At 36.7% G+C, this 26,236-nt stretch overlaps 2 protein-coding genes across 2 annotated transcripts; both read left to right on the forward strand.

Moving 5' to 3' along the window:
* Positions 1-6,107: 6,107 nt before the first annotated feature.
* Positions 6,108-7,775, forward strand: LOC143348160 (uncharacterized). The gene is made up of 4 exons (XM_076778069.1): positions 6,108-6,134; positions 7,262-7,427; positions 7,510-7,592; positions 7,683-7,775. Exons 1-4 carry the CDS (start codon positions 6,108-6,110, stop codon positions 7,743-7,745), a joined length of 339 nt encoding a protein of 112 aa, XP_076634184.1. The 3' UTR covers positions 7,746-7,775.
* A 7,460-nt stretch (positions 7,776-15,235) lies between these two features.
* On the forward strand, positions 15,236-25,417 carry LOC143348166 (uncharacterized). Its single transcript, XM_076778084.1, has 16 exons — positions 15,236-15,393; positions 19,194-19,315; positions 19,372-19,554; positions 19,969-20,179; positions 20,264-20,478; positions 20,566-20,751; positions 20,817-20,952; positions 22,262-22,419; positions 23,130-23,274; positions 23,590-23,711; positions 23,779-23,961; positions 24,021-24,231; positions 24,498-24,712; positions 24,785-24,970; positions 25,041-25,176; positions 25,242-25,417. Exons 1-16 carry the CDS (start codon positions 15,384-15,386, stop codon positions 25,400-25,402), a joined length of 2,580 nt encoding a protein of 859 aa, XP_076634199.1. The 5' UTR covers positions 15,236-15,383; the 3' UTR covers positions 25,403-25,417.
* Positions 25,418-26,236: the final 819 nt, after the last annotated feature.

Consider the following 26,236-nt stretch of genomic DNA (forward strand, 5'->3'; position numbering starts at 1 on the left):
ACGATTCGAAGAAGAGAACTACGACAGATCGCAAGGCGAACAAACGTATCGAAAAGCATCCTTGTTAATAAAGTTCTTAGTTGTGTTACGTTGTGCTATTTTAATTGTGTTATAATATGCGGCGATCGACGAGTAATACTCCCCGGCGCAACAGTAATCAAAACAGTAGTCAATATTAATGCCTCTTGGCGTGTGTCGTTACTGATTTATTTTATGAGGCGCGTGTAAACTTTGTATTGTCGCAGGTTTAGGTGAATGATTTAAAATTTAAGCACCGAGGATGAAATATAGTTCGAGCGATAAGGATAAATACGGTCTGTTAAACGATAAAACAAGAAATGGACTAGATAATTATCATACTTGTTTGTTTGCGAGGCAGCTTATCAGTTATACACAACGCGTGCAAGCAAAAATATCCTTTCGAGAATTTTAATTCAAGAAGTTAACAAACACGAGAAATGGACGTCATATATCGTTGACCGTTGTAGCAGCACGTAATTGAGATTTTACAGGAATAAAATTTAATTATCTTGATCATTACCCAACAGTTCTTGGATGTCATCGAGCGCGCATAAGAATAATACAATAATGGCCACGTGATTATCTTTTGTAGTTTTCATTTTATTTCAATTCAAAGTTCAATCACTCTTATACTTTTGTCGACGTTTGAAAGTGCACTCTCATCGTGATACAGTAATAAACACATTGTATGCCATGGACCATAAACTTCTCGGAGTCGTTTCTAATCGCGCTGCACGTTTAATTGCACTCTACAGATACGAAACTGCAACAATACAAAACTGGAAATAGATTTGCAGCAGTATACTTAAATTACACCGCGTAACCAATAAATCTCTTCGAATTAACGTACGTCCTGTAGACACTTAGTGTTCTTCAGTGAGATTAAAGTAACGCAAATATATTATGGTAATTTTAATATATTATTTAATTCATGTCTTTCGCGTCTGCAGTCGATCTCCGTGCATAAATATTAAAATAATTTTTTACGAGAATACCAATCTCTGCATGTAAACTCCATACAGAATACCTACTCGACGATGGTGTGAATTAAACAGTTATAAATAAAACTTAGCATTGTTTAATATTCCAACGCAATAGTTTGAACAATTCTTAACAATATATGGTATATGAATGATGGAAGGGCCCATCAGTATGCGTAAATAATAATTTTTCGCGAAATTATTTATCCACCGGACGGGTTGAGATGGCTGACACGCGCTGTGCTCTCCCCACTCCTCCGCCATTACATTAAAGGCTCGTGTGGAGACTCACATGCCTCACTCTCGCGGGGGGGTCCAAGGGTGACGGACTTCCTGGCTCGGTGGGTATCCCGGGATCATCCTAGGCTGACCAGGGGGGACCAGGGGGGACCAGGGGGACCAGGGCTGACCAGTGCTGACCAGTTGACCGATACTGACCACTTGACCAATGGTGAGCTTGTGATGACCAATTGCGGCTACTTGCTGGTCAGTGGTGAGCTCTGTACATATTTTCCCCCTCTCTTATTTTATTGATGCCAAATTTACTTGTATGTTTCTGAGTACCGTTCGATGGAAATATTGATTTTGTTTGATTTACTGGTTTCTGTTTCGTTTCTATGGATGTTTCCCCTTATCGATATTCTCTTGAATTGTTGGTCATTTTTGTTCTTCCATTATTCATTTTGACAATCCTAGTGGTATCTTAAGTATACGTGGTCATTTACTGTTTCTATCTTTCGATTGTTTTTGGAATTCATGTCTGTCTCTAACAAGAACTGATGTTGAAAGACGATGTATGATAAAATACTGCTTTCACTTCTTGTTATTTCGTACAATCGTTTGACTCTTTCCTGCGTACATCAGTATCGTCAGTTGATTAATTGTAATTTTTACTTTGATGTTATTTGCGATGTGGTTTCGACGTTCCGTTCATTTTCTTCCGATTATCAGTATCGTCAGTTGATTAATTGTAATTTTTACTTTGATGTTATTTGCGATGTGATTTCGACGTTTCGTTCATTTTCTTCCGATTATCAGAATCGTCAGTTGATTAATTGTAATTTTTACTTTGATGTTATTTGTGATGTGGTTTCGACGTTTGGTTCATTTTCTTCCGATTCTGACTCGATAAAAATATTCTCAATTCGTACAATTCATTGACTCCAGCTAGGTATATCAGCATCGTTTATTAATTAACTACAATTTTTATTTTCTCTTTATTTGTAATATTCTTAGGACATTTTGCTAAGTACACTGCTAATAGAATAAGACCCATACTAACATACATCATTTAATTCTTTAGGTATGAGTGTTCCTAAATTTCGTAGGTTGTCCAACTTATAGATTTTCATCTGCTCCATTACATTCTCCGATACATCAGCGCAACAAATTACTCCTCTACATTGGTCTTTATTAAGTGTTCTTTAATGATACTAACACAAGTAGCAGTTTTTGTTTCAGGTCAGATCTATTGTAGATCAATTCCAAGGACATCGAGGGAGGACGCTACAACCGCCGAGGGATTCAACCATCGAGGGATTCAATCATCGAGGGATTCAACTACCAAGGGATTCAACCACAGAGGGATTCATCCGCCGAGGGATTCAACCATCAAGGGATTCAACTACCAAGGGATTCAACCACAGAGGGATTCATCCGCCAAGGGATTCAATCATCGAGGGATTCAGCTACCAAGGGATTCAACCACAGAGGGATTCATCCGCCGAGGGATTCAACCATCAAGGGATTCAACCACAGAGGGATTCATCCGCCAAGGGATTCAACCATCAAGGGATTTAACTACCAAGGGATTCATCCGTCGAGGGATTCAACCATCAAGGGATTCAATCATCGAGGGATTCAACTACCAAGGGATTCATCCGCCGAGGGACCTTCAATTCCAAGTACATTAGTCTTAAGCTTCGTCGCGAATATTAAAATTAACGTCGAAGATTTCTCTATTGTCCGTGTTGCCGCGCCCTACCAAGTAATTATTGACCAAGTAGCTTCACTTTCTCTCGTCCTCTCGTTTCCCGCTTCGATCACCACTGCTTTAATGTAGAAAGCAAGTGATCGGCCGTGTAGTTGGTCCAAAGGATATAATCGCCTTCCCTTGGTAGCTCGAGATATCAAGGGCAGTAGATTCGATCCTAAGATCCGCTGCATGGTTTAGCATCGCGTCGCGTCGCGTATCCCACGATTTAGCTTCATCCCTTCTTAAAAGAGATAATTGCTTGGTACCACTAATTTAGAAAATAGGAGTCTCGTTTTCTCCTATCTTCTCAATTTTAGTTCCGAATCTGCTAGTTCAAATTTCGACGTTAATTTTAAGTCTCTAGTGTATCCGCGTATGTACCACGCAATTGTTTACCAACTAGCTTCTCTCGACTCGTTATCTCGTTTCTTGCTTCGGTCACCACTGTTTCGTCGAACGAAACATGTGATCGGCCGTCCAGTTTGTCCGAAAGATCTAGTCGCCTGCCAATGATAGATCGATTTCTAGAAATAGAAATCAATCTACCAAGGGCAGTGTCGATTCGATCCGAAGATCTGCTGCACGGTTCAGCATCGCGTCGCGTCGCGTCTCCCAGAATTTAGCTTCACCCCTCTTTTTAAACAAAACAATTGCTTGGTACAATTAAACTAGACTTAAGCTTCGCCGACTTCATTGTACGCGTCTTCGTTACATGCCAAGTAATTAATAAACAAGTAGCTTCTTCTCCTTCCGTTCCCTCGTTCCCTGCTTCGATCATCATTGTTTCATTGAAGGAAACATGTGATCGGCCGTCCAGTTGGTCCGAAAGATCTAATCGCCTTCCTTTGGTAGCCCGGTCGAGGGAACATGGTTCTTCGCTGGAAGGTGTGGAGCTTCCGTATCCAGCGGAAGCGCATACCTTCCAGCGGAAGTCGATCTTGTCTCAGGTACTCTCTCTTTGTCAGACAACCCAAGTCGGGTCCTTCGGGCTCCCGGCGGGTTGCGTTGGAGAAATGGAGACCTCGATTCAAGGTTGCAGCATCCATGTTCCTATAGAGATCGAGTTAGCAAGGGCAGTAGATTCGGTCCAAAGATCCGCTGTACGGTTCAGCATCGCGTCGCGTCGCGTCTCTCACTAGTTAGCTTCGTCCCCATATTAAATCAAATAATTACTTGGTATAATTATCTAGATTTAAGCTTCGCCGACTTCATTGTACGCGTCTTCGTTACGTGCCAAGTAATTAATAAACAAGTAGCTTCTTCTCCTTTCGTTCCCTCGTTCCCTGCTTCGATCATCATTGTTTCATTGAAGGAAACATGTGATCGGCCGTCCAGTTGGTCCGAAAGATCTAATCGCCTTCCTTTGGTAGCTCGGTCGAGGGAACATGGTTCTTCGCTGGAAGGTGTGGAGCTTCCGTATCCAGCGGAAGCGCATACCTTCCAGCGGAAGTCGATCTTGTCTCAGGTACTCTCTCTTTGTCAGACAGCCTAAGTCGGGTCCTTCGGGCTCCCGGCGGGTTGCGTTGGAGAAATGGAGACCTCGATTCAAGGTTGCAGTATCCATCTTCCTATAGAGATCGAGTTAGCAAGGGCAGTAGATTCGGTCCAAAGATCAGCTGTACGGTTCAGCATCGCGTCGCGTCGCGTCTCTCACTATTTAGCTTCGTCCCCATATTAAACCAAATAATTACTTGGCACAACTAAACTAGAAGATCGGAGGGACTTGGGTTCCTTCTATCTTCTTAGTTTAGTCATTCAGATTGTAAAATTGCGAAAGGGAGATCGATGGAACTTGGATTCCATCTATCTCCCTTTGGGTCTCCACTCGCAGCAACCTCCACGTGGTGAGACCTGGGTAATATTATTTAGCATTTAATTAATAATCCTTATTACTCTTAGCCGGGTAATACAATTATTAATTAAAAACTAAATAATATTAGCAAATGGCTGCGATCCGCTTTGCATAGGTCATCATAAATATAAAGCTTCTTCGCTAGGTTAGTTTTGATTCTCATTGATTCATCGAAGATTCAAGAATATTGTCACAGACGAGGTATACGAGTAGATTTTTCATCCAATGTATTTTTTCGGCCCATTTTTATAGGGTCTCGAAGCTCCATTACCATTTTCGTCTCATTCGCAACGTTACCAACAGATTCAGAAATAAATTTTAATCCCTTCCATAGTCAACTCACATGTATTTCCGCAGACACTACATCTGTCTGCCTATCAATACTAATTCAGTAAATAGTTTCTCAACTGACTGCCATTCATGAGAACGGACGTTAAAATCACAAACCAGATATACTTGTAGACCTTTTACCTTATGGACTTTCGTGGCCCAATCTGTCTGCCATACCGACCTGAAAATTCGGAGATGATTTTAGCGGCCTCTTCTCATGGATGGTGGTCAGTCGAGAAACTCACTGAATTAGTGTGATAGGCAAACAGGCTAGTTGCGTGTAAATGCATATGAATTGAGAAGTACGAATTATTCGCGATTCTTTGATTAGTTAAAGTTGTAAGTAATTTGCATGTAATCATCCAAGTGAATAATGTTAACAAATTCAAGAATCCTGTCATCTGCTATTATAAATCGACAAAAGTGTGAGTTATATTTAATTTGTACGTTATATGTATCGCCATCCATCGATATGATTCTAAAGGCAAGGTATTACACGTTGTTCTGGTCAGTAACCGAGAAATTTTGTCCTTTTTCCTACCAAGTTGTGAATTCTATCCTCGTCCTTTGTTCATTTGTTTGTATTCGTGGTTTCTATCCGAGGCATCCCTCGGATTCGTAATACAAGCTTCGCGAGACATCGGCCCTTCCCCCACCCCGCCCCCCAATTCGCGAGCGTTACCGAGGTGTCGCCATTTGTACTCTGACGATTAACGTGGTAAGACGCGTCAAGACGTACCGGCGTTTCGCGACCGAGGTGCGTAATTCTAACCTATTTATACTTCGTCATTATTACAACTCGCGTTTTAATTACGATCTCTTATCATACGGTTTCCATTTATTACTTAATTACAAGAAACGTTTATGTACTTTAATGGATCTTTATTTCGTTTCTGTTACAGTCTCTTACTGGAATTCGAAATGAAGAAATTGCCTTTCGAAATACAAGATGTGTCGGTGTATCGCGACCAACGAAGTACGTATTTCTAACCTTTTGATATATTGCCTCATTATTATCAATTATTGTTTAATTATGGTTTGATTTGTATTTTATTTCTGTTGCAGTCTCTGATTGAAATTCGACGCCATGGGAACTTTTATTGGCGCGTAAACGACACCATACAGATGGCAGGCAACTCGACAAATTTTGGAGGGAATATTGGTAACGTTTAAACAACTATAATAAAAATTAACGGGTATATTAATATTTATATATTTTTATTTCTTTATTAAATCATTCGTTGCAAGCATGATTATAATTTTCTAATCGGTCATTGTTAAGATAAAATACGAAAATCGTTAACAAACTTTTTATCCGCTTCGATACATATCGAAGTATACAGAAATGGCGTCGGTAGATATCAACGATAAATTGGAATAATTTATATTTAACTGTATTCTGATCGCGATTGAATATTTCCGAGCGTTATTTATTTAATTGATTGTTTATATTCCTTTCTTTATGAATTATTGTAATTGCAATTTCCATATATATTTCGATACAAGTTTCAGTAAACGTAGTAACTGCGTAGTTGAAATATGCTATTCAAGCATAAATAACCAACGAACTTTAATTGTTGGAAATTTCGGAATATTTATAAAAATTACGGGATATTCTAACGTTCGATAAAGTGAACATAATCATGCTTACAGCTCTAACTATGAAATTTGGTGATATAATATTTATAAATTGTAAATAATATTTTATCGTTGAAATTCTCATTGATTGAGAACATTTCGCCTTCGTGGCATTAACCTTTTACGTGACAAACTGTATAGACAACAGTACTAAGTAAAGCAGTATTTCTGTTGTCGAATTCTAGTAAGAAAAAGAAAAGAGAAAACTGATAGGAAAAGCACACGTGTGCTTGTTGTATTTCTTGTCTCCTGTCCCTTTCTTTCCAGGAAATTTGGTTGGCCGCGCGCAATGCGGCCGGTAGATTCAGTGTTTGTGCGTAGCAACAAGTTTGTTTCTCGGGGCGAAGTGACCCTGAGCCGTTTTCGTGTTAGGTTACGCGATAATAGCGTCAGTGTTTCTTACGCAGTTTTTAAATTACTTCCAGAGCATCGTGGCTCTCCTTGTTTCCTGAATCGCGAAAATAGAATCATTTGCTCGCCGATTTCAATCTTCGGTCGCGGTACTCTAACTTAATACTTTCTAATCAAATTAATTATTCTTTCAATTTGAAATTTAAACTCCTCGTTACCGGAATTAGAGTCAGTGCATCACCGAAGAGGACTATTGGGCGATGCTTCACGAGCAAACAGTGTAAGTATAAATTTATACTTTGAAATGTTTAATTAGAAATCTCTAGAGTTTTAAGAATAGATTCTAATTGCTTTTTTTACAGTTTTCTTACAGTCTCTGGACCTCATTCTGGAAACCAGCAGCAGTACCCGGGGAGTATCGGGCGGTGGACCACGAGCGAACAACGTAAGTATAAATTTATACTTTGAAATTTGTTAACTAAAAATCTTTGTAATTTTAACTATAAATTGTAATTTTCTTGTATTTTTCTTACAGTATCTGGACCTGATCTTGAACCCAACCAACAGGGCCATGCTGACTGATGGAGGACTTGGATGATTTTCAGTCATCACAGGTCAATCGCATGTTATTTGTGTTCCTCTGGTCCCCAACCATGTTGTAGGATGAAAGATCCGAATCAACACGGGTGACCAGTTGTATACTTGCTAGTTTTGACGAGTTAAGCGACCACGGGTATGAAAAATACCCGTGAGTAGTAACATCAACTGTTATATTTTTTAGAGCAGGTTTTAGGGTCTTCTTGCACTCGCGTTTCTTAATGCCACAAATAAATATTACACACTATGATTATTATAAAATTTTTACAAATATATATAATACTATTTTTATAAAATATATGAAATATTTTTATTAACTTTGTATGAATTGTATGATCGAATAGAAAATGAATTAATATAATGTGAGAAACATTATATTTATCACATGATCGAGTAGAATATGAATGATAATATAACATTGTACAATAATATTTACATTAATATAAACTATTAAATATTGATCGTTTATTTAATTAATACATCGTATGATGTATTTAACGTGCAAGAAGGCATTTCGCGACAGGTCGATTTTCGAGTCAAAGTAACATGCATTTTATACTAGTTTGATCTTTTAAAAAATTTACTTTGACGACAGAATCGACCAAGGATAATTGAATATTTTGAATAACAATTTAATGAATTCATTTCAATTTTATAAGTAAATTATTTTATCATGAAATCTTATTTAAAGTCTTTCATTTTAAGTAATTAAATTTCAATCATAATAGTTTTTTTGAATAACAGTATTTTTCAATATTAACGTAGTTTATTATTGATATATTACATATAACAAGTCGAGTAATTTTAACTAAAAATTAAATACGAAATACCGTTTAGCTATTAACCAGTTTTTCTAGTTAGGATTTTCAGACTAATTTTTCCGTGTTCGTTGCCCAAGTTCATGCACATGCCCAGGTGCCATTTGCACGAGCGAAGGCAACGGGGCACGATGACTTTATTTATAAAAATTCAACGACTTATTAACGACTGACATTGGTTAGTGAATCGTGCGCGACGTACTGTCCACATGTGTGTGTTGTGGTTAGGTTGTGGAAGTGCGTCGTTTCAGATATTTTTATAATTTACATACAGAATTTTATAACATTAGATTTTTATCAGTAACAATATCAAATTTCAATTTACCATTTATTTGAAAATTGTCGACCTTAATGGATTTCAATCTTAATATTTTTCAATCTTTTATAATGATACATCCGTACAATATATTTTATTAAATACTATATTCCATATATTAAAACATTCTATACAAATATTTATGCATATAATAAAAATACGCAATGGACACTAGCCTCTGTCAGACGATTTCAGAAACTGGTACGTACATTTAGAGTATGAATGGAGTGTTATGTCCGGGTGTCGGAGGAACCCCGGGGAGTCCTCTCTAGTTTAGGTCGCGCCCGGACATTCAGAATGAGAACCGTGGAGTGTATGTTTGAGAGACTGAGTTTTGCAATTTTTTAAATATAGGGTTAGGTAGGTAGGTAACTTTCTGGTGTGTGTGCTAGATTTAAGTAGGTAGGGTCAGGGCAGGACTGTCCACATTAGTAATTCGGGCAGGCGCGTTTTCGCGTGGCAGTCCTGTTCCTGTAGTTACGATTTCGAGGGTAGAAATCTTGCTGATCCAAACGGTGTATGCTGTTTGTTTTAGCTTTATTTTCGACTTCTCGAATCGCGCGACTCTTAAAGTCGCTCTCTCGCGTTCGCGGTCGCGATTAGGTCCCTTTCGAAACGCTCGTCCCCCTCGAGATTCACCACGTATGCTCTTTCAACAATTCGTATATTGTTGGAAGACTACGTATTGCACAAAATCTCGAGCCCGGTCTTCAGTAAGTTTCAGGCTTCGGCAGGACCGCCGAAGAAAGAAAAGGCTCTCAATGAGCTGAAGAGGCCCTGACAAACTGTCTCAAGAGTGGGCTACAACAAATGGCTTTTCATCTTCATCTTCGGATAAGGATGGAAAGTCATTCCTATTACTACTTTGTCGCTTAACTCGTCTGTAATTGTAGTTAGTTTACTTTTCTGGCTGGCTCACGTATGCATGTACTTGGTACATGATTGCACCATACATGCCAGTCATCCCTCCCCTGTATTCTGTTGGCTGGCTCACGTATGCATGTATACATGATTGCACCATACATGCCAGCCATCAGGGCAACTCGCGGTTTTAATATCCATAGAGTTGCGAATGTGCAATAATCGCGTTTGCCTTTAGAGTTGCGAACTGTTATTTTTCGCGTTGTCTTTTCAGGGTAGTGTTGCGACTAGAAACGATTCGCGATTGTATTTTTTGCAAACTTAGCTACTGAATGTTTGCTTTAAAAATAGCGTTGCGAATTATTGATAAACGCGATTGCTCGTAGAGTTACGAAATACTATTTTTCGCGTTTGCTTTTCAGGGTAGTGTTGCGACACAATCACGACTCGCGTTGCATTTTTACTCTTTTCTACACATAATGGACATCAACCGCGTTTGCAATTTTCATATTATAAATTAGCGTTGCGATCTTGATTAATCGTGCGACTTTTTCTTTAGCGTTGCGATACTTTAAATGCCAAAATTCGACCCCAACTGTAGTATTAGAAGTAGTTAGTTTGTGGCTAGTACATGTGAATTTACATGTACCATCACACCCTGATTTAAGTTAGAGTTGCGAATAATATACAATGTTCGCGTTTGCTCGTAGAGTTGCGACCAAATATTTATCGCGTTGATGTGTTAGCGTTGCTTATAAACACGATTCGCGATTATTTTCAATGCAAACTTAGGAACCGGACGTTTGCTTTAAAAATAGCGTTGCGAATTAGAGTTGCGAATTACTATTTTTCGCGTTTGCTTTTCAGGGTAGTGTTGCGAATAATTACCATTCGCGGTTGCTTTTCTTGTTACAAGTCGCGTTTGGAATTTTTCTATTATAAATTAGCGTTGCGATTGTTGATTTCACGCGCTGTTGCCCCGTAGTGTTGCGATATTAAAACGTCTAACTTCATCCCCATATGTGCCACTCTATTGTAGTTTGAAGTAGCTCGAAGTAGTTAGTTTGTTTTATGCATGTATGTTCTAGCTACAACCGAAGACGCCAGCACCCGATCCAGCATTTTTGGGCAACGCGATTTGCATTAGCGTTGCGAACCATAAATATATTTCCATTAAAAATAGAGTTGCGAATATACAATAATCGCGTTTGCTTGTAGAGTTGCGAATTCCTATTTTTCGCGTTTCCTTTTCAGGTTAGCGTTGCGAATTAACCGATCGGTTTGCTCTTAGCGTTGCGAATTACTATTTTTCGCGTTTACTTTTCAGGGTAGTGTTGCGAATAATCACCATTCGCGGTTGCTTTTATTGTTATAAATCGCGTTTGGAATTTTTATATTATAAATTAGCGTTGCGATCTTGACTTCTCGCGTTTTTTATTAATTAAAGTTGCGATTCGATGCCCAAAAGTTGGCCAAAACGCTGCCCACTGCACCCAGGATCATCGAGAAGCAAGATGGGATTCTGCAAAGCCTCGAATGGCTCAACGTCATTATTAAAATTAGTGTTGCGCGTGATTGAATATGGGTGCACGCGATTTAATTAATAAGGGAACCCTGTGTGGTTCATTTAACGAATAACAAGCACCACTCGCGTATACTTTTTTATATTAATAAATTAGTGTTGCGAAAGAAAGAATGGTCCACTCACGGATTGTTTGAATTTAAGACGAGTGGACGATTATTATATCTGAAATACATCTTTTCTTTATATATTTCTCAAAAGAAATACTGCTTGAAAGTACTGTTGTAAATAGACGAATTTATAACGTGTTAAAGTCTGTAATTTATGTGAATATATTTTTATCACAGATTTCTGATGCATTTAAAAATGCTATATTATGATTAATTTTATTGTAGATTGAATTCATGATTCCAATATATATATCACTAATTGTTCATTATTAGAGTTGGTAATTTTTACGGGATATAATAACCTTTGCTACTCAATTGTTATTTATAAATAGTGAATTTTTTTATAAATATTCTGTATTTGCATAAATCAAAGTTTGTTCGCGATCATTGTTTTAATTGATGGAAAATAGAATGCTTGTATCAAAAGGATATGCAAATTGCAATTCGATATTTCATATTGAGAGTTAATTTCCGCGTGAAATCGAAATTTTTGTTCGTTATTGCTTTGTTTGTACGAACCTAATTTAGTTTTCCATACAGTAAAATATAAATATTGCAATGTATACGTCTTGAAAAATTTTTCATTTGACAAACGAAACGAAAAATAAAATCTACGGTAATAAATGAATGAAATTTTCAATCTATTTCGTATTTATCTTAACTCTGAGACGAGTTTAATTTTTCATTCAATTTCAATCGCGTAATATTTATGTTTCTCAATTTTTTAATATCAATTTTTACTCGTGGAAGCTTCTTTTTTTTCTGTGCTCATTAATACACTTTTATTTCAGCTACTAATCTTTTGGACAAGTTTTTGTTACAGGATACATAAACATTGAAGTATGAAATTGAAAATAGAAAATGGATTCAGACTCGATCGTTCTTAGGGAAATATTTCGTACAATTTTATTTATTGTCTGAATTTCTGTTTCAGGGAAACATCGGGGGATTAACCAAGACACCAAGAAGAAAATATTTCCTCATATTTCTTCGTTTTATGTCGGTTATATTTGTTGTATATGAATTTCTGTTTTAGAAAAACATCGTGGGATTGACGAAGACACCAAGAAGAAAATATTTCCTCGTATTTCTTCGTTTTATGTCGGTTATATTTGTCGTATATGAGTTTCTATTTTAGAAAAACATCGTGGGATTGACGAAGACACCAAGAAGAAAATATTTCCTCGTATTTCTTCGTTTCTACAAATTGCGTTAGAATATAAGTACAAATGTATATAGATTATAAGATAAAGAAGTGTTCCCCGGCGTACTGTTAAATATTACCGAAGCGTGTGTGCACATTTAGGTATGAATGATTACTATTAAGGTACATATTGGTATTCTAATATGCAAGGTCCGTATGTGCAGTTGCACATTCCAATTTCGTTTCTAAAAAACATGTGGTGGACTAGCTCACATGTATCAACATTTTGTTAGGTTTTCGATCTCTTCGTCAGAGTTCGTACGTGCAGTTGCACATTTCAATTTCGTTTCCAGAAAACATGTGGTGGACTAGCTCACATGTATCAACATTTTGTTAGGTTTTCGATCTCTTCGTCAGAGTTCGTACGTGCAATTGCACATTCCAATTTCGTTTCCAGAAAACATGTGATGGACTATCTCACATGTATCGACATTTTGTTAGGTTTTCGATCTCTTCGTCAGAGTTCGTACGTGCAGTTGCACATTTCAATTTCGTTCCCAGAAAACATGTGGTGGACTATCTCACATGTATCGACATTTTGTTAGGTTTTTCATCTCTTGATTGAGTAGTTCTTTTAAGAACTCACTCATTTCTAACTTTCCTGTAGCTTCTGTCTTGGATAGGTATTCGAATTCCTCGCCAAAGGTAGGGTGGTTGGGGCGAGGCTAGGGTGGGTCTCCTTACGCAGCAACCTCCGCGCGGTGAGACCTGGGGATTATTATTTACTATGCAATTAATATAATTATTAATTACATAGCAAATAATATGAGCTAATGGCTGTGTTCTTCTTATAGTTTCACATACCTTCTTCGCCCCAGTTTGCGGTCTGATAACACCGATTTCGAGTCGCAAATACATTTTTACCGAGTTATTTTTTAAATAAACGATACATTACAATTCAAAATAAAAAAATAGAGGATTTGCGGAGTATTTATCAACGAGGTACATTCTTACGTATTTTAATAAGCTTGATATCTTTAAATGATCTTAATCGATTGGTGCTCAATTCTGGACTGTACAGCTTTCATTTCGTTAAAAAATACTAAAATCTCTGTTATTTCAATTTCTGTCTCACTTGCACTTGCGTTTATTTCTAAATCTGTTGGTAAAATGGTAATGGGGCTCTAGAGCCCCAGAAAAATGGGACGAAAAAATACATTTGAAAGGTCTACTCGTATACCTCGTCTGTGCTAAAATCACCTCCGAATTTTCAGGTCGGTATGGCAGTCAGATTGAATCACGAAAGTTCACAAGGTGAAAGGTCTACTCGTATACTTCGTCTCTGATAATATTAAATATTGAAAAGCTTTATCATTATTCGTGAAAGAAGTAATATATAATTTTATAAAATTGAAAGTAAGCATAGACTTATTTTGTTAAAATCAATGAATGACAAGTTCTTTTCACTCGATATATTTATGACGACGTACCAGGTGTTATCAGAGTGTTAAAGTGACACGGAATTTGTAGTAATCAGTCCCATATCGACAGTGAAAGCGAAAGGTCGTGTTCGTGAAATAAATTTTATTTCGGTCAAGATCGAAGTGTGTCACAAACGAGCATTGAAATCGAATAAACTATTAGCGTGTCGTGTTCTACGTTCAATTGTAAAAAGTGGATATTACAACTTGCCGGTACGTGGGTAGAAGTGTATTTCGTAATATAAAATTTCAGAATATCATTTATTTCTACTACGATTGCAAAGTTAGAATGTGATTAACATTTAATGCGTGATTCATTCGTTAGCATATGCAGTTATCTCTACTACCATACCATATTGTAACTACGATATGATTATTCGTGCTAGTTTACATTCGTTCGAAGTACTCGATTCGTATCAAACAGATAACGTATCAAGTTGGTACGATACTAACTAAAATAATACGCGTGTTAGACTCTCTGGGTCACGTAGGTTTTATCAACTTGCAGAAAGGAGAACAATTTCGAGTGATATTTTTCTCCATATCCACTTTCATGCTTAAAATAAAATTTATAGAAACAAAGTCAACAGCGTATGTTGTTCTTACAGGAATTATTTTTCTTAAACAAATCAATCCTTTGCAGGAACAACTAGATTTCGCTTTGACGAGCAATCGGTAAAGAAGGTGTCTGTAGAGTCGTGAACTATCAAGATGGTGGTATCTCAAGGCGCAAGCATTCGAAATATGTATTTTATAATCTAGGAGCGATGCTTTACGATAAAAAAAAAAAACAAAAATCAACTACTTTAAAAATTCGTAACTTATTGGCCAATTTAATATTTCTTTTGTGCTTCTTTCGTGTTTGAATCGAGCCTGGCAACAGGCAACCCGACGCTCGCGCGAGTGCAACTTTTTACACACGTTCAAGCAACTCTAATAGATTTGCAACAACAATATTTACTTTTCACGTTAAAATATAAACAGATTGAAATTGAAGAAGTAAAATATAAAATGTCCATGATGGTATAATAGTAAGAATAATCGTTTTGTTTGCGTTTCATTTTCGATCGAATGGTTTGTAATTATGATTAATGGAGTCTATAAATGATGCTTGAAATTCACGTAACGTATTCCTTGCATGCAGTAAACACAATGCAAAGTTAGTGGAGGCACAAATGCCTCGATTGGTTGTTGAGTTGCTCACTTGACACTATTGGGATTTTCCTGCTATTGTTTGTCGCGTTTTTATATCTGTCCGGAAGTTCCTCCTTGCAGTCTACGAATAACTGTCGTAGAGGATTAACTGGCTGAAGTAACAGAACGCAGCATGTACATACGTGAGTAGCTCCGTATCATTTCTGAAATTTCGATCGTTAGTCTCCCTTGAAGCTCTAAGCTTCTCAAAATAAATTTAATACGTAGAAACGCTAGTATTATATTATTTTTAACATAAAAGAAAAACTCCCTTTTCCCTAGTATCGTATATATACAGGGTATTCGACCACCCCTGGGAAAAATTTTAATGGGGGATTCTAGAAGCCAAAATAAGACGAAATTCAAGAATACCAATTTGTTGATGGAGGCTTCGTTAAAAAGTTATTAACAATTAAATTCAAAAATTTCAAATCGTTCTGGAAAAATTATTTTCGGTTGCGGGGGTCAATTACAACCATTTTTGGTCATTACACATACCTCCGAAATCCTATCCATTTTCGAGAAAAAAATTCGGGAAGGTACTGAAATTTTTAGACAAAATTAAAAAATTTCAAATCATACTAAAAAAATTATTTTCGGTTGCGGGGGTCAATTACAATCATTTTTGGTCATTACACATACCTTCGAAATCCTATCCATTTTCGAGAAAAAAATTCGAGAAGGTGTGAAATTTTTCAACGAAATTAAAATATTTCAAATCGTTCTGAAAAAAATATTGTTAGCTGTGGGGCTCAATTGCAATCATTTTTGGTGAATAGACATACCCCCGAAATCCTGCGCATTTTCGTGAAAAAAATTTATTAGGGGCGGAACTTTAAACGTTAATAACTTTTTAACGAAGCCTCCATCAACAAATTGGTATTCTTGATTTTTGTCTTATTTTGGCCTCTAGAATCCCCCATTAAAATTTTGCCCAGAGGTGGCCGAACACCCTCTATAATATAGTATATCAGCAACACCATAGGCGTAGCAGCTGAAATAAATTTGTAAGAGTATGTTGCTCCTCAGAAATTTTGGCATTTTTAACCCTCTATGGGCCGAATTTTTTTCTTGAATATAAACTTACGAACCACTTTGATATTTGATGCTGCCAACCGTCATCAATATTGTTATTAGTAGACTGCGGATCTTTATGCAAATTCGTATTTTTATTAATAGAATTAATGAAATAGGAACTTTATAGAGGGTTGTCTCAACCCCTAAATATAATAATTCGTACCTTACTTGAAACATTTCTTATATTTTAGCATATTAAATGCATTCTGTAGTTTTTTGAAAATTTAAATTTCCCATAAATGCATAAATATCCGCAGTCTAGTTATTAGTTATCTCAGAAACATTAAATAATTAATACGTACACGTCATCTTGTGAGAAAACTAAAATTATTTTGTAAACTGTCGATATATTAACATGTGACCTGAAAGTTACACGGGCCCATAGAGGGTTAAGAAATCGTGTATTTTCGAACCGTTTAATTCGTGATATCAGTTATTTGATTGAATTTATTATATGATTATTATTCATTTATTATTATATGATTTTAAAGTAAATAAAAAGCAGTTTAAAAATACAATTACGTCAATGAAGCCAGGAAATCCCATTACGTATTGTGCATGTTCGTGTAAAATAAATCCGTCTCACTATAATCGTTCGATTACGTCACGAGACGCGATACAAACAACGAGAGATAAATTAAGCACGTTCCATCGCCTCCACGCTAAACCACTTTACAGTAAATGCTGTTAAGCTTCGTAACAGTGTCAGGCAAAATGACTGATCATATATTTTCGAGTTTAAAACGATGTTTAAAATATTGAAAATATTCGTTCGTATCAGTATACAAAAAAAGTGAACTCAGAAAAATCATATTAGAAGATTATTGATTGAACATTCTCGATTACCGTCAATCATTGATCATGCTGTAACAAGACCATTAATCTTAACGACACTTGTTTCTAATTGAGTCTTCCCAGCGATTAGGGGACCGTGTAAATTGGAAATTTCTGAGAAGCAATCATTTCTTCTCTCGTTGCATTATTTCTCAGAAACCAACGAAGATATTTTCAGTTTTTTTTTTGTTTTTATTAAATGCTTTGCAGAGATTAATCTTTTGCAATAAATCCTTTCGACTTTTAGAAAAGGGAGGGGAATTTTTTAATTTTTGTTCGAGTTTATATTAAGCTAAATATTAAAAATTAAAAACTTTCATATTAAAAATTTTTGCGATGTAATTTTGAGATAAAGTTAAAACTAAGCTTTTGTAATGATAGCTGCGTAGGAAAGTGAGGTTGATAACTTGAGACTTTCCTGCTCGATGGTCAGACGCTTCATCCACTGCGGACGCGAGTATCCTAATCTTCCAAGCTTCTTTTCTCGAATAAAAATTTCATTCCACCTCGCGTTTCTTAAACAATATTTTATTATAAATCTTCATATTTTGGTATTTATCTCCCTTTTTCGACGTTATATGCACCCAAAGGTGTACGAAAATTTACCAAATGAAAGTAGAGTAAGAAAAACGATTTAAAGCAGTACTGTGTTACAAATCGATATTGCACCTAGCTGAAAAGTTATACAAACGTTGAAAATTGAATTCTGATTGGAGAAGCGTGAGATCCCAGTGGGTGTACGCTGACTTCTTTTTGTCTGCTTCGATAAAACGAGCAAACTTAGTTGCTTACCGGGTCTTCGCACCACCGAGCTGCGTTTCAAACAAAAAGAAGGAAAGGACATTCTGAAAAGCAGTCCACAGTCTGGTATTACCGGATCCAATATACAAGGTGGCTCGAAAATTAACCGATAACAGAGACATTCGAATTGAAATCCAAGAGTAGTTACTTTCAAGAGAAGGACTAGTGTCTCCATCTCATAACCCACTTTTCCAAGATGGCGCTCTGTTCTTCCTTCTATTCAAAATGCAAGCAGACTCGTCCACGACAAACGAAATAAATCAACGTGAAAACGAGACGTGTAGCATAATTGATATATTTTTATATAAAATAACAGTTGGAGAGCCCATATAATATAATAGTCGAAGAATTTAGGTAACAGTACGACTTCTGACAGTTTGAAAAGACTCAAACACCGGATGCAACGAAATGGGGGATGCACCAGGGGTTTTTGAAAATTTTAGGAATAGTATAACACGTTTAGAAAGTTTCATAATCGCCGTGTATAGAGATCAGTGGCCCTTCTGGAGTACCGAGGCTATTAAAGCCTACAATATCCTCGCTCGAAGGCCATGAACGTGTTCTACCCCCCGATGTCCCACCAGCAGATTGTTGGACTCGAAATAACTAGCCTCCACTTCGTTATCCGAGTCATAAAGGAATGGTTTACGGAAAGAACCACCAGACTCTAATCGACGAGGATGTTTCTTTCCCCAGGATTTCGAGCCTCGAAGTATCCATCACAATAGAAATATTGACCTACTAAATAGTGTGCAATAATAATATTAACTGTTAGACAGGTTGCTAGAAAAAGAAGACTTTGATTTTTTAATTTTGGTCGTCAAATAAATTCTTTGATAATTTAGGAGCCATTTTGGTGCTAAATCAGGGTGAAATGCAATAGAAATCTTGGCCTAGTAAATTGTGTACAATATTAATATTAACTGTTAGAGAGATTGCTAGAAAGAGAACACTTCGATTTCTAAATTTTGGTCGTGAAATAAATGTTTTGATAATTTAGGAGCCATTTTGGTGCTAAGAATTCTGACCAGTTTTATCCCAAAAGCAATTTTCATAGGAGCCTTTAACAGATTGTAGAATTGACAGAAATGCCTCTTCATAAGAGCAGGATATCCTGATTTTGTTTCTCCGCTTTCCAATAAAAAATTTTCACGAAATTCGCGAATGCTCGCCTCCGTTTCAACGTTACTTTATTGAAGGGAAGTAGGACTTTCAGACGAATCTGTTTCAGTTAAAGGAAGTCTCCTGGTGGTGTGCCTTGTTTCAATAGCAATGGCGATGCAGGCAGCCACCGATCAATCGCTACAGACCGTTTCACAGGGGGCAAATGAATTCTCGTTGTCGCTGTTTAAGGTAAAGAACGAGAAGATCTGACGTGAAATAGTTATTAATCCGATGGAATCGTTTAGGCTGTGGCAGAGGAGACGCCTGGCAATCTCATAATGTCTCCTCTCAGTGCAATCTTTGCTCTTGCTATGACTGCTTATGGTGCTCGCGGGGAAACGGAAAACCAGTTGAAAAGAGTCCTTCATCTGCCATCTTCGAACAGTCTTGGTACATCTGGCTACCAAGCACTCACCGATACTTTCAATGCAAGTATCGATTTTATTAAAATTTTCTAATATGAACGCTACATATTGGAATTTTAACAGAAAGAAAATCATAGATATTTATATCGCATTCGAATATTATAAATTCTATTGTGTCAAATAGATAATTTAATGTGTCCATTTTATTACAAACCGCCAAATTTTAAATAAAATTTTAATTCTCAAATATGAACACCACATATAGAAACTCTAACAAAACAAAAAACCATAGATTACATTTAAATATTATAAATTCTATTAAATCAAATACATAATTTAATTTGTTAATTTTATTACAGAACGTCAAATTTTAAATAAAATTTTAATACTCAAATATGAAGACCATACATAGGAATTCTAAGAATAAGAAAATCACGGATATATTATAAATAGATAATTTAATTTATTTTATTATAGAACGTCACAGATAACGAGCTCAAGCTGGCGAACAAAATCTTCCCAGCCCTGAAATTTTCCGTGAAACCAGACTACCAAGAATTATTAACAAATTACTTCCGTTCCGCGGTTCAAACGGTGGACTTCAGCAAATCCGAGGAAGCTGCAAGCATCGTCAATACATGGGTCCAAGAGAATACAAACGATCGTATCAAGGATCTGATCACCTCCGGTTTGAAAATTCACGTGTCACTTGTGATTTAAAAATAATCGACGTTTTTTGCGTCTAATTTTCGTTCTAATCTTCCTTGAACAGGGGACGTGGACGGCAGCACGGCATTAGTGCTCGTTAACGCGGTGTATTTCAAGGGCCAATGGAAGAACAAATTTGATCCACAGAATACCATGGATATGCTGTTCCACGTTGACGAAACTACGACGAAAAATGTCCCTACTATGTACAGAAATGGCGATTACAAGTATGGCGAAGTTCCAGGGATGAACGCAACGTTCATCGAAATTCCATACAAGGTAACCCTTTTTTAAAAATGCAATTAACTTTCTTTCTATAGTAGATTGCATTTGTTTCGAAGTTACGTGAGTGAACCAATTTTCCAGGGAGACGAATTGAGCATGATCATTGTTCTTCCTAATGACGTTAACGGTTTGCACGAGTTACAACAAAACTTACAAGATATAAATATAACCAATCTCTTAGATGATACGTACGAAAAGGAGGTGGAATTGTATTTGCCAAAGTTCAAGATCGAAAGCAAATTAGACCTCAACGACGTTCTGCAAAAGGTACGTTGTATAGAATTATAGTTCCATTTTGTACTTTAATTTTATTTTATTTTTACTCCCTTCAGATGGGGTTGACCGACATGTTCACTGAAAGAGCCAACTTCTCTGGCATCGCTGACGACGATCTGTCGATCAGCAAAGTTATACAAAAGGCATTTATCGAAGTGAACGAAGAAGGCAGCGAGGCTGCTGCTGCCACTGGTGAGTCAAAATTTTCCTTGATCACCTTTACGAACTAATATATTGCTCAATTTCATTCCTCGTTAAACTAATCATCCTGCTTTGGTATCATTTAACATTCGTGGTACAAGTAAAAAAAGCTCGACTGTAAATCGAATTTAAGACCCCATCGACCACCTTTTACTTTTAAAAAATCAAAATCGAAGCATCGACGTACTCTTCGTCAGGATATTTTCCGGACTTCGAATTCTAATTTTACAGAAATAGATTCGTATTAGCTAATTCAAAAGCGTTACGATGAACATGTTTCAGCTGTAGCGTTCAACATGAGGAGTCTGGTCGTCAATCCGCCATTAGTTATGAAGATCGACCGACCATTTTTCTATAGTTGCATCTACAAAACACAAAATACAGAACCTTCGAACGTTATTGTTTTGTTCAATGGGCATTTCAATAGCCCTTAAAACTGAACGTTTAGGTCTGGGTTAATGTTAAACGAGTGACATAGTAAATGCATGTTATGGGTGTTCGACCATCTCGAGGAAAAATTTTAATGGAAGATTCTAGAGGCCAAAATAAGAGGAAAATCAAGAATACCAATTTATCGATTGAGGCTTCGTTAAGAAGTTATTAACGTTTAAAGTTAAAGTGTGCAGACGCGCGCAGCTGCGTGCACATCGCTGTTCTACAGGCGCAACTTTAAACGTTAATAACTTTTTAACGAAGCCTCAATCGACGAATTAGTATTCTCGATTTTCGTCTTATTTTGCCCTCCAGAATCTCCCATTAAAATTTATAATTATAATACATATTTTTAAACGTTAATTCTTCGTAATAGTGTGACGGATGAGTAACTTTGTGAATTAATTTCTTTAACATTCTTTCGAAAATAAATCATTCGCATGAATAATAACATTTTATATTATATAACAATTCTGTTATAGGTCTGGTACTGAAATTTTTAATGGAAAGTACACTAATGGTAATCGAAGTAAATCGACCGTTTCTCTTCAGTATCGTTAGAACATCGTACAATAATGAAACGAATACTTCTGATAACACACTAATATTCACTGGGACCGTGTACGAACCTACGATTTAACGATTTATTAATATTAGTTATAGTGTTGAACAAGCTCGAAACATTTAAAATTGGAATACTAAAAATACTAATTACAACGTAATTATAATTAATACTTTCTATCATGGTTCACGCTGGTGTCACGTTTATAATGTAAACATTGCCTTTTCCTCAATTTCTAACGCATCATGAGCTTCTCCACTATGAGAAAGAATAAATTATTTTGATTACTCTGCAATTTTGTTACAGGAGTAATAGCAGTTGGAACTTCGCTTTTCTCTGAAAGATCAGAATTTATAATTGACCGTCCATTTATCTATGGCATTGCCAAAACATTGTCTAACGATAAATCTAACGCTTCCGATAAAGTATTCATATTTACAGGAATCGTTAACGAACCCATGTTGTGAATCAAAAACAATGTTAGAAAATTTAATAATGTTATGCATGTACCGTACAAAATTTCATGTAATGTAATCTTAATGAAATCGAACGGTTTGTCTCAGTTTATTCAGCAACAATAAAAGATCAATTTATCATCGATATTTAATAATGTTGCCTTAATTCTTTCTTGATTCTTGAATATTCCCGACTAAAAGTAGATTTTGCATAAATTCGACGCAAAAAAATGTTTCAAATGTTTCCGTCCAAATATAGGAACCTGTTTCAGGGACACGCCGATAAATAATTTATGTTTTGCGGAATAATTAAGTTACCAGGTACACATTCCTCCTGGAATCTGTTGATCAACAGTCGAACCAGTGATTTTTAACTTTGTCGTATTCATGTAATATTAATTAATAATTAAATTTCAAGAGTCACCATTTTGGGTTTAAATACTTTTCAAACGCGACGATTTAAATATATTTTTTTGTTCATCGATAGTGTCTTCGATCTCTTCGAATTATACGTGAAATATAATATTAGTAGCTTGTTCGTCGTAAAATATTTAACAGTCAGACAGCATCGAGACGATCGTTTCGTTTTTTGTTGCATTTTGAATCGGATGGCCCGTAATTTGTATTAATGAAGGACCAATAAAATTTTTAAAACCATGTTGCTACACAACAACAAGATACGCGCGTCTTGTGATTGGTCGCTCGCTGGCCGCTGAACACGTGATAGGTCAGCTCTTTCCACCTGTGGGATATCGCAGGTGATCTTTGCAGCGATTTATACCGGTTCGTTAAGCTCTTTCTTGCAGTCTGCGTTTGACTTTCGAAGAGGATTCACCGAAGGGACACAACGCAAAATGAATATATGTGAGTAAACAAGGAACTTACGCGTTTAATTAAAAATGAACATTTAAAATTTCTATGTCGCAAACTGTGTCTTGCGCAGAGAAATTGCAAACTTTCATAGCTAAGCTAAATCTTTGTTGAGAGTCGAGATACAAAATTTTTTAACAATATCTTATTAATAAACGAATTTTCAAAACACGTGGAAACGCTAGAGAACTCTTTCGATGATTATTTTCATCTCGATAATAATCATTTCCTGTCTAATATAAATTTAAAATTATATTCTATAAATTCAAAAATTTGTTAAGATTCTAGTCAACGACTCGTTTTTTTCAGACAAAGGAAGCGTTTTGGTAGCGTGCCTTATCCTGATAGGAATAACATCGCAGGCGACTAGCAACCAACCATTATACGCCATTTCAAGAGGCGCAAATGAATTTTCGTTCTCGCTATTGAAGGTGCAGGGATCGAACAACAAAATCTAATGTAAATCGAACCAGTTACGAAATAGAAATTGTTTTACAGACTGTGGTGGAGGAGAATCCTGGCAATCTTGTAATCTCTCCCCTTAGCGCGGCCATTGTTCTCGCTATGGCTGCCTACGGTGCCGGCGGAGAAACGGAAATGCAGCTCAAAAGAGTCCTTCGTCTGTCGTCCGCGCAAAATCTTGGCCCAACCGGTTATCAAACGCTTATTGATATTCTCCAGGTATCAATTGTTCAAAAATAAATTTCATATTGCAACTAGCTTACATATTTTATTTGCAGAATACCAAAGAAAACGACTTTGTTCTCGCGAACAAACTCTTCGCCGGGGAGAAATTTTCCATGAAGTCGAATTACCAACAGCTGATTGAGAATTTCTTCCGGTCCGTTGTTCAGTCGATAAACTTCAAGAAAGCCGAGGAGGCTGCGAATATGCTTAACGCGTGGGTCCAACAGAAGACGAACAATCGCATTAAGGCCATTTTTAGTCAGAGTTAGTAAATTTTTCACTATAAAAATTTGTGGCGTCACCTCCTGTACTCGCCACCAGAGGGCTACGCTCTCGTCTCTCTCGCAAGCACTCGACCGACCCCTTTCTTACTATATATACCCAATATCCTGTCGTCTGAGACAGGTCTTGCTAGAAAGCTTTCCTACCTTCCTACAAACTTTCTCGTTGATTCCACCAACGAAGTCACAAATTGTTTAAAGAAACGAATCAAACAAGTTTCAAAACTTCATTGATTCTTCTTCGAGCAGGTGACGTGGATTCCAATACAGGATTAATGCTCGTCAACGCAGTGCATTTCAAGGGTCTGTGGCAAAAGAAATTCAACGCCGAGCTTACCAAGGAACGACCATTCTACTTCAATGGGAACACCATTAAAAACATTTCTACAATGTACGCAAACGGCGTCTACAAGTTTGGCGAACTTTCAGATCTAAAGGCGTCGTTCGTTGAAATACCATACCAGGTATATTTAACGGAGTCGATTATTAATTGAATAGTACTTTTAAAACGTTTGAGCAAACCTTTCTTTCGCCAGAGTAACGATATGAGTATGGTCGTGATCCTTCCGAACGAAGTAAATAGTTTGTTCGAGGTCGAAAAGCGATTAGAAGGTATAAATATCAACGACATCTTAAATCAAGGATACGAGCGCGAATTGCATCTATATCTGCCGAAATTCAGGATCGAAAAGAAAATAGATCTCAACGATGTTTTGAAGAAGGTAGATTTCTATAATATTAGATGCATAGAAAGATAATATTTTTAATATTGTTAATTTCGCTCCTATTTAGTTGGGTTTGGTTGACATGTTCAGCTCGCGCGCTAATTTCTCTGCCATTGCCGACAGCAATCTGTTCGTTAGCAAAGTTATACAGCAAGCAATTATCGAAGTGAGCGAAGAAGGTAGTGAATCTGCCTCTGCCACTGGTAAGTTAATCAATCTGTTGGGGTAATTACGCAAAGCATTGTTTGTGCTAAATACTTTGTTGCAGGATTATCAGCCGTAATGGCCACCGCAGTTTTCCAACCAGAGGTCAAAATCGACCGTCCATTCATCTATTGCATCGTCAAATCACTCTCTAGTGAACAATCTTCTAGTGGTACCGAACGTGTCGTAGTATTCGCGGGACGCGTCAACGAGCCACAGATATGAAATGAAAACGAAGCTCAAATGTGTAATACTGTTATACATGTACCGTATAAGGTTTCATAATTTTTTATATAATATACATATAAGCAATGGAATAAAAATGAATACAATCCAAGAGTTTATTTAACCCCTTAACGTTCATGCCCGAGTTTGACTGCTTTGAAAAACGATATTTGTTTAATTTAATGGTTTAAGGGATGGTAATATTTGTTTCCCTTCAAATTATACAATAAAGAAAACTGATCATTCTTGGTTAACCCGAAAAATATGACCGTTAAGGGGTTAATAAGAAGAGTTCCAATTGTCCGCCATTTTATAGATTCTAATGAATGATTTCATTCATGGCGTAGAAACAGTTGTAGACTCATAATTCCATGAATCCTTGAAGGATTTCCCCTCAGAGTGCTCTTGTATTTCATCGTTATCTAATTCTACTTGTATTTTATAGTTTGTTAAAATAAAACACGCAAATTGTGCTGTCATTAATCCCTAGTCACAGACGAGATATCGTCTGTGGTGGAAGGTCTACTCGTACACCTCGTCTGTGTCTAGTGAAGACAACACTCGGTCGATAACGTCAAACTCGAAACCTAGCTCGGTAAGTCAGGAATCTTTCAATCGAACCGTCATCAGCTTCTTAACCAAACATCAAGTCGTCAACTGACGAGTATATAAATTCTTATCAATATATTAAGTAATATGGAACACGCGGGTACTCAAGATAGAATTTGAATTAACGTGACCGACGGCGACCGATTTGGTTCTGGTCAAATTTCAAAAGCTTTTTCGTCGTCTAATGTTACTCGAATACTCAAAATATAACCCCAGATTTTTAAC

This window comes from Colletes latitarsis, chromosome 11 (genome assembly GCF_051014445.1).
Source record: "Colletes latitarsis isolate SP2378_abdomen chromosome 11, iyColLati1, whole genome shotgun sequence".
Classification (NCBI taxonomy): domain Eukaryota; kingdom Metazoa; phylum Arthropoda; class Insecta; order Hymenoptera; family Colletidae; genus Colletes; species Colletes latitarsis.

Excerpts from the sequence above, each read along its gene's own strand:
- LOC143348166 (XM_076778084.1), top strand. Across the intron at positions 23,275-23,589 it reads ACAACGCAAAATGAATATAT|ACAAAGGAAGCGTTTTGGTA; the intron begins GTGAGTAAACAA and ends CGTTTTTTTCAG. Across the intron at positions 24,971-25,040 it reads TCAACGATGTTTTGAAGAAG|TTGGGTTTGGTTGACATGTT; the intron begins GTAGATTTCTAT and ends GCTCCTATTTAG.
- LOC143348160 (XM_076778069.1), top strand. The coding sequence starts at position 6,108 with ATGTGTCGGTGTATCGCGACCAACGAA. Across the intron at positions 6,135-7,261 it reads GGTGTATCGCGACCAACGAA|AATCATTTGCTCGCCGATTT; the intron begins GTACGTATTTCT and ends TCGCGAAAATAG. Across the intron at positions 7,593-7,682 it reads GTGGACCACGAGCGAACAAC|TATCTGGACCTGATCTTGAA; the intron begins GTAAGTATAAAT and ends TTTTTCTTACAG.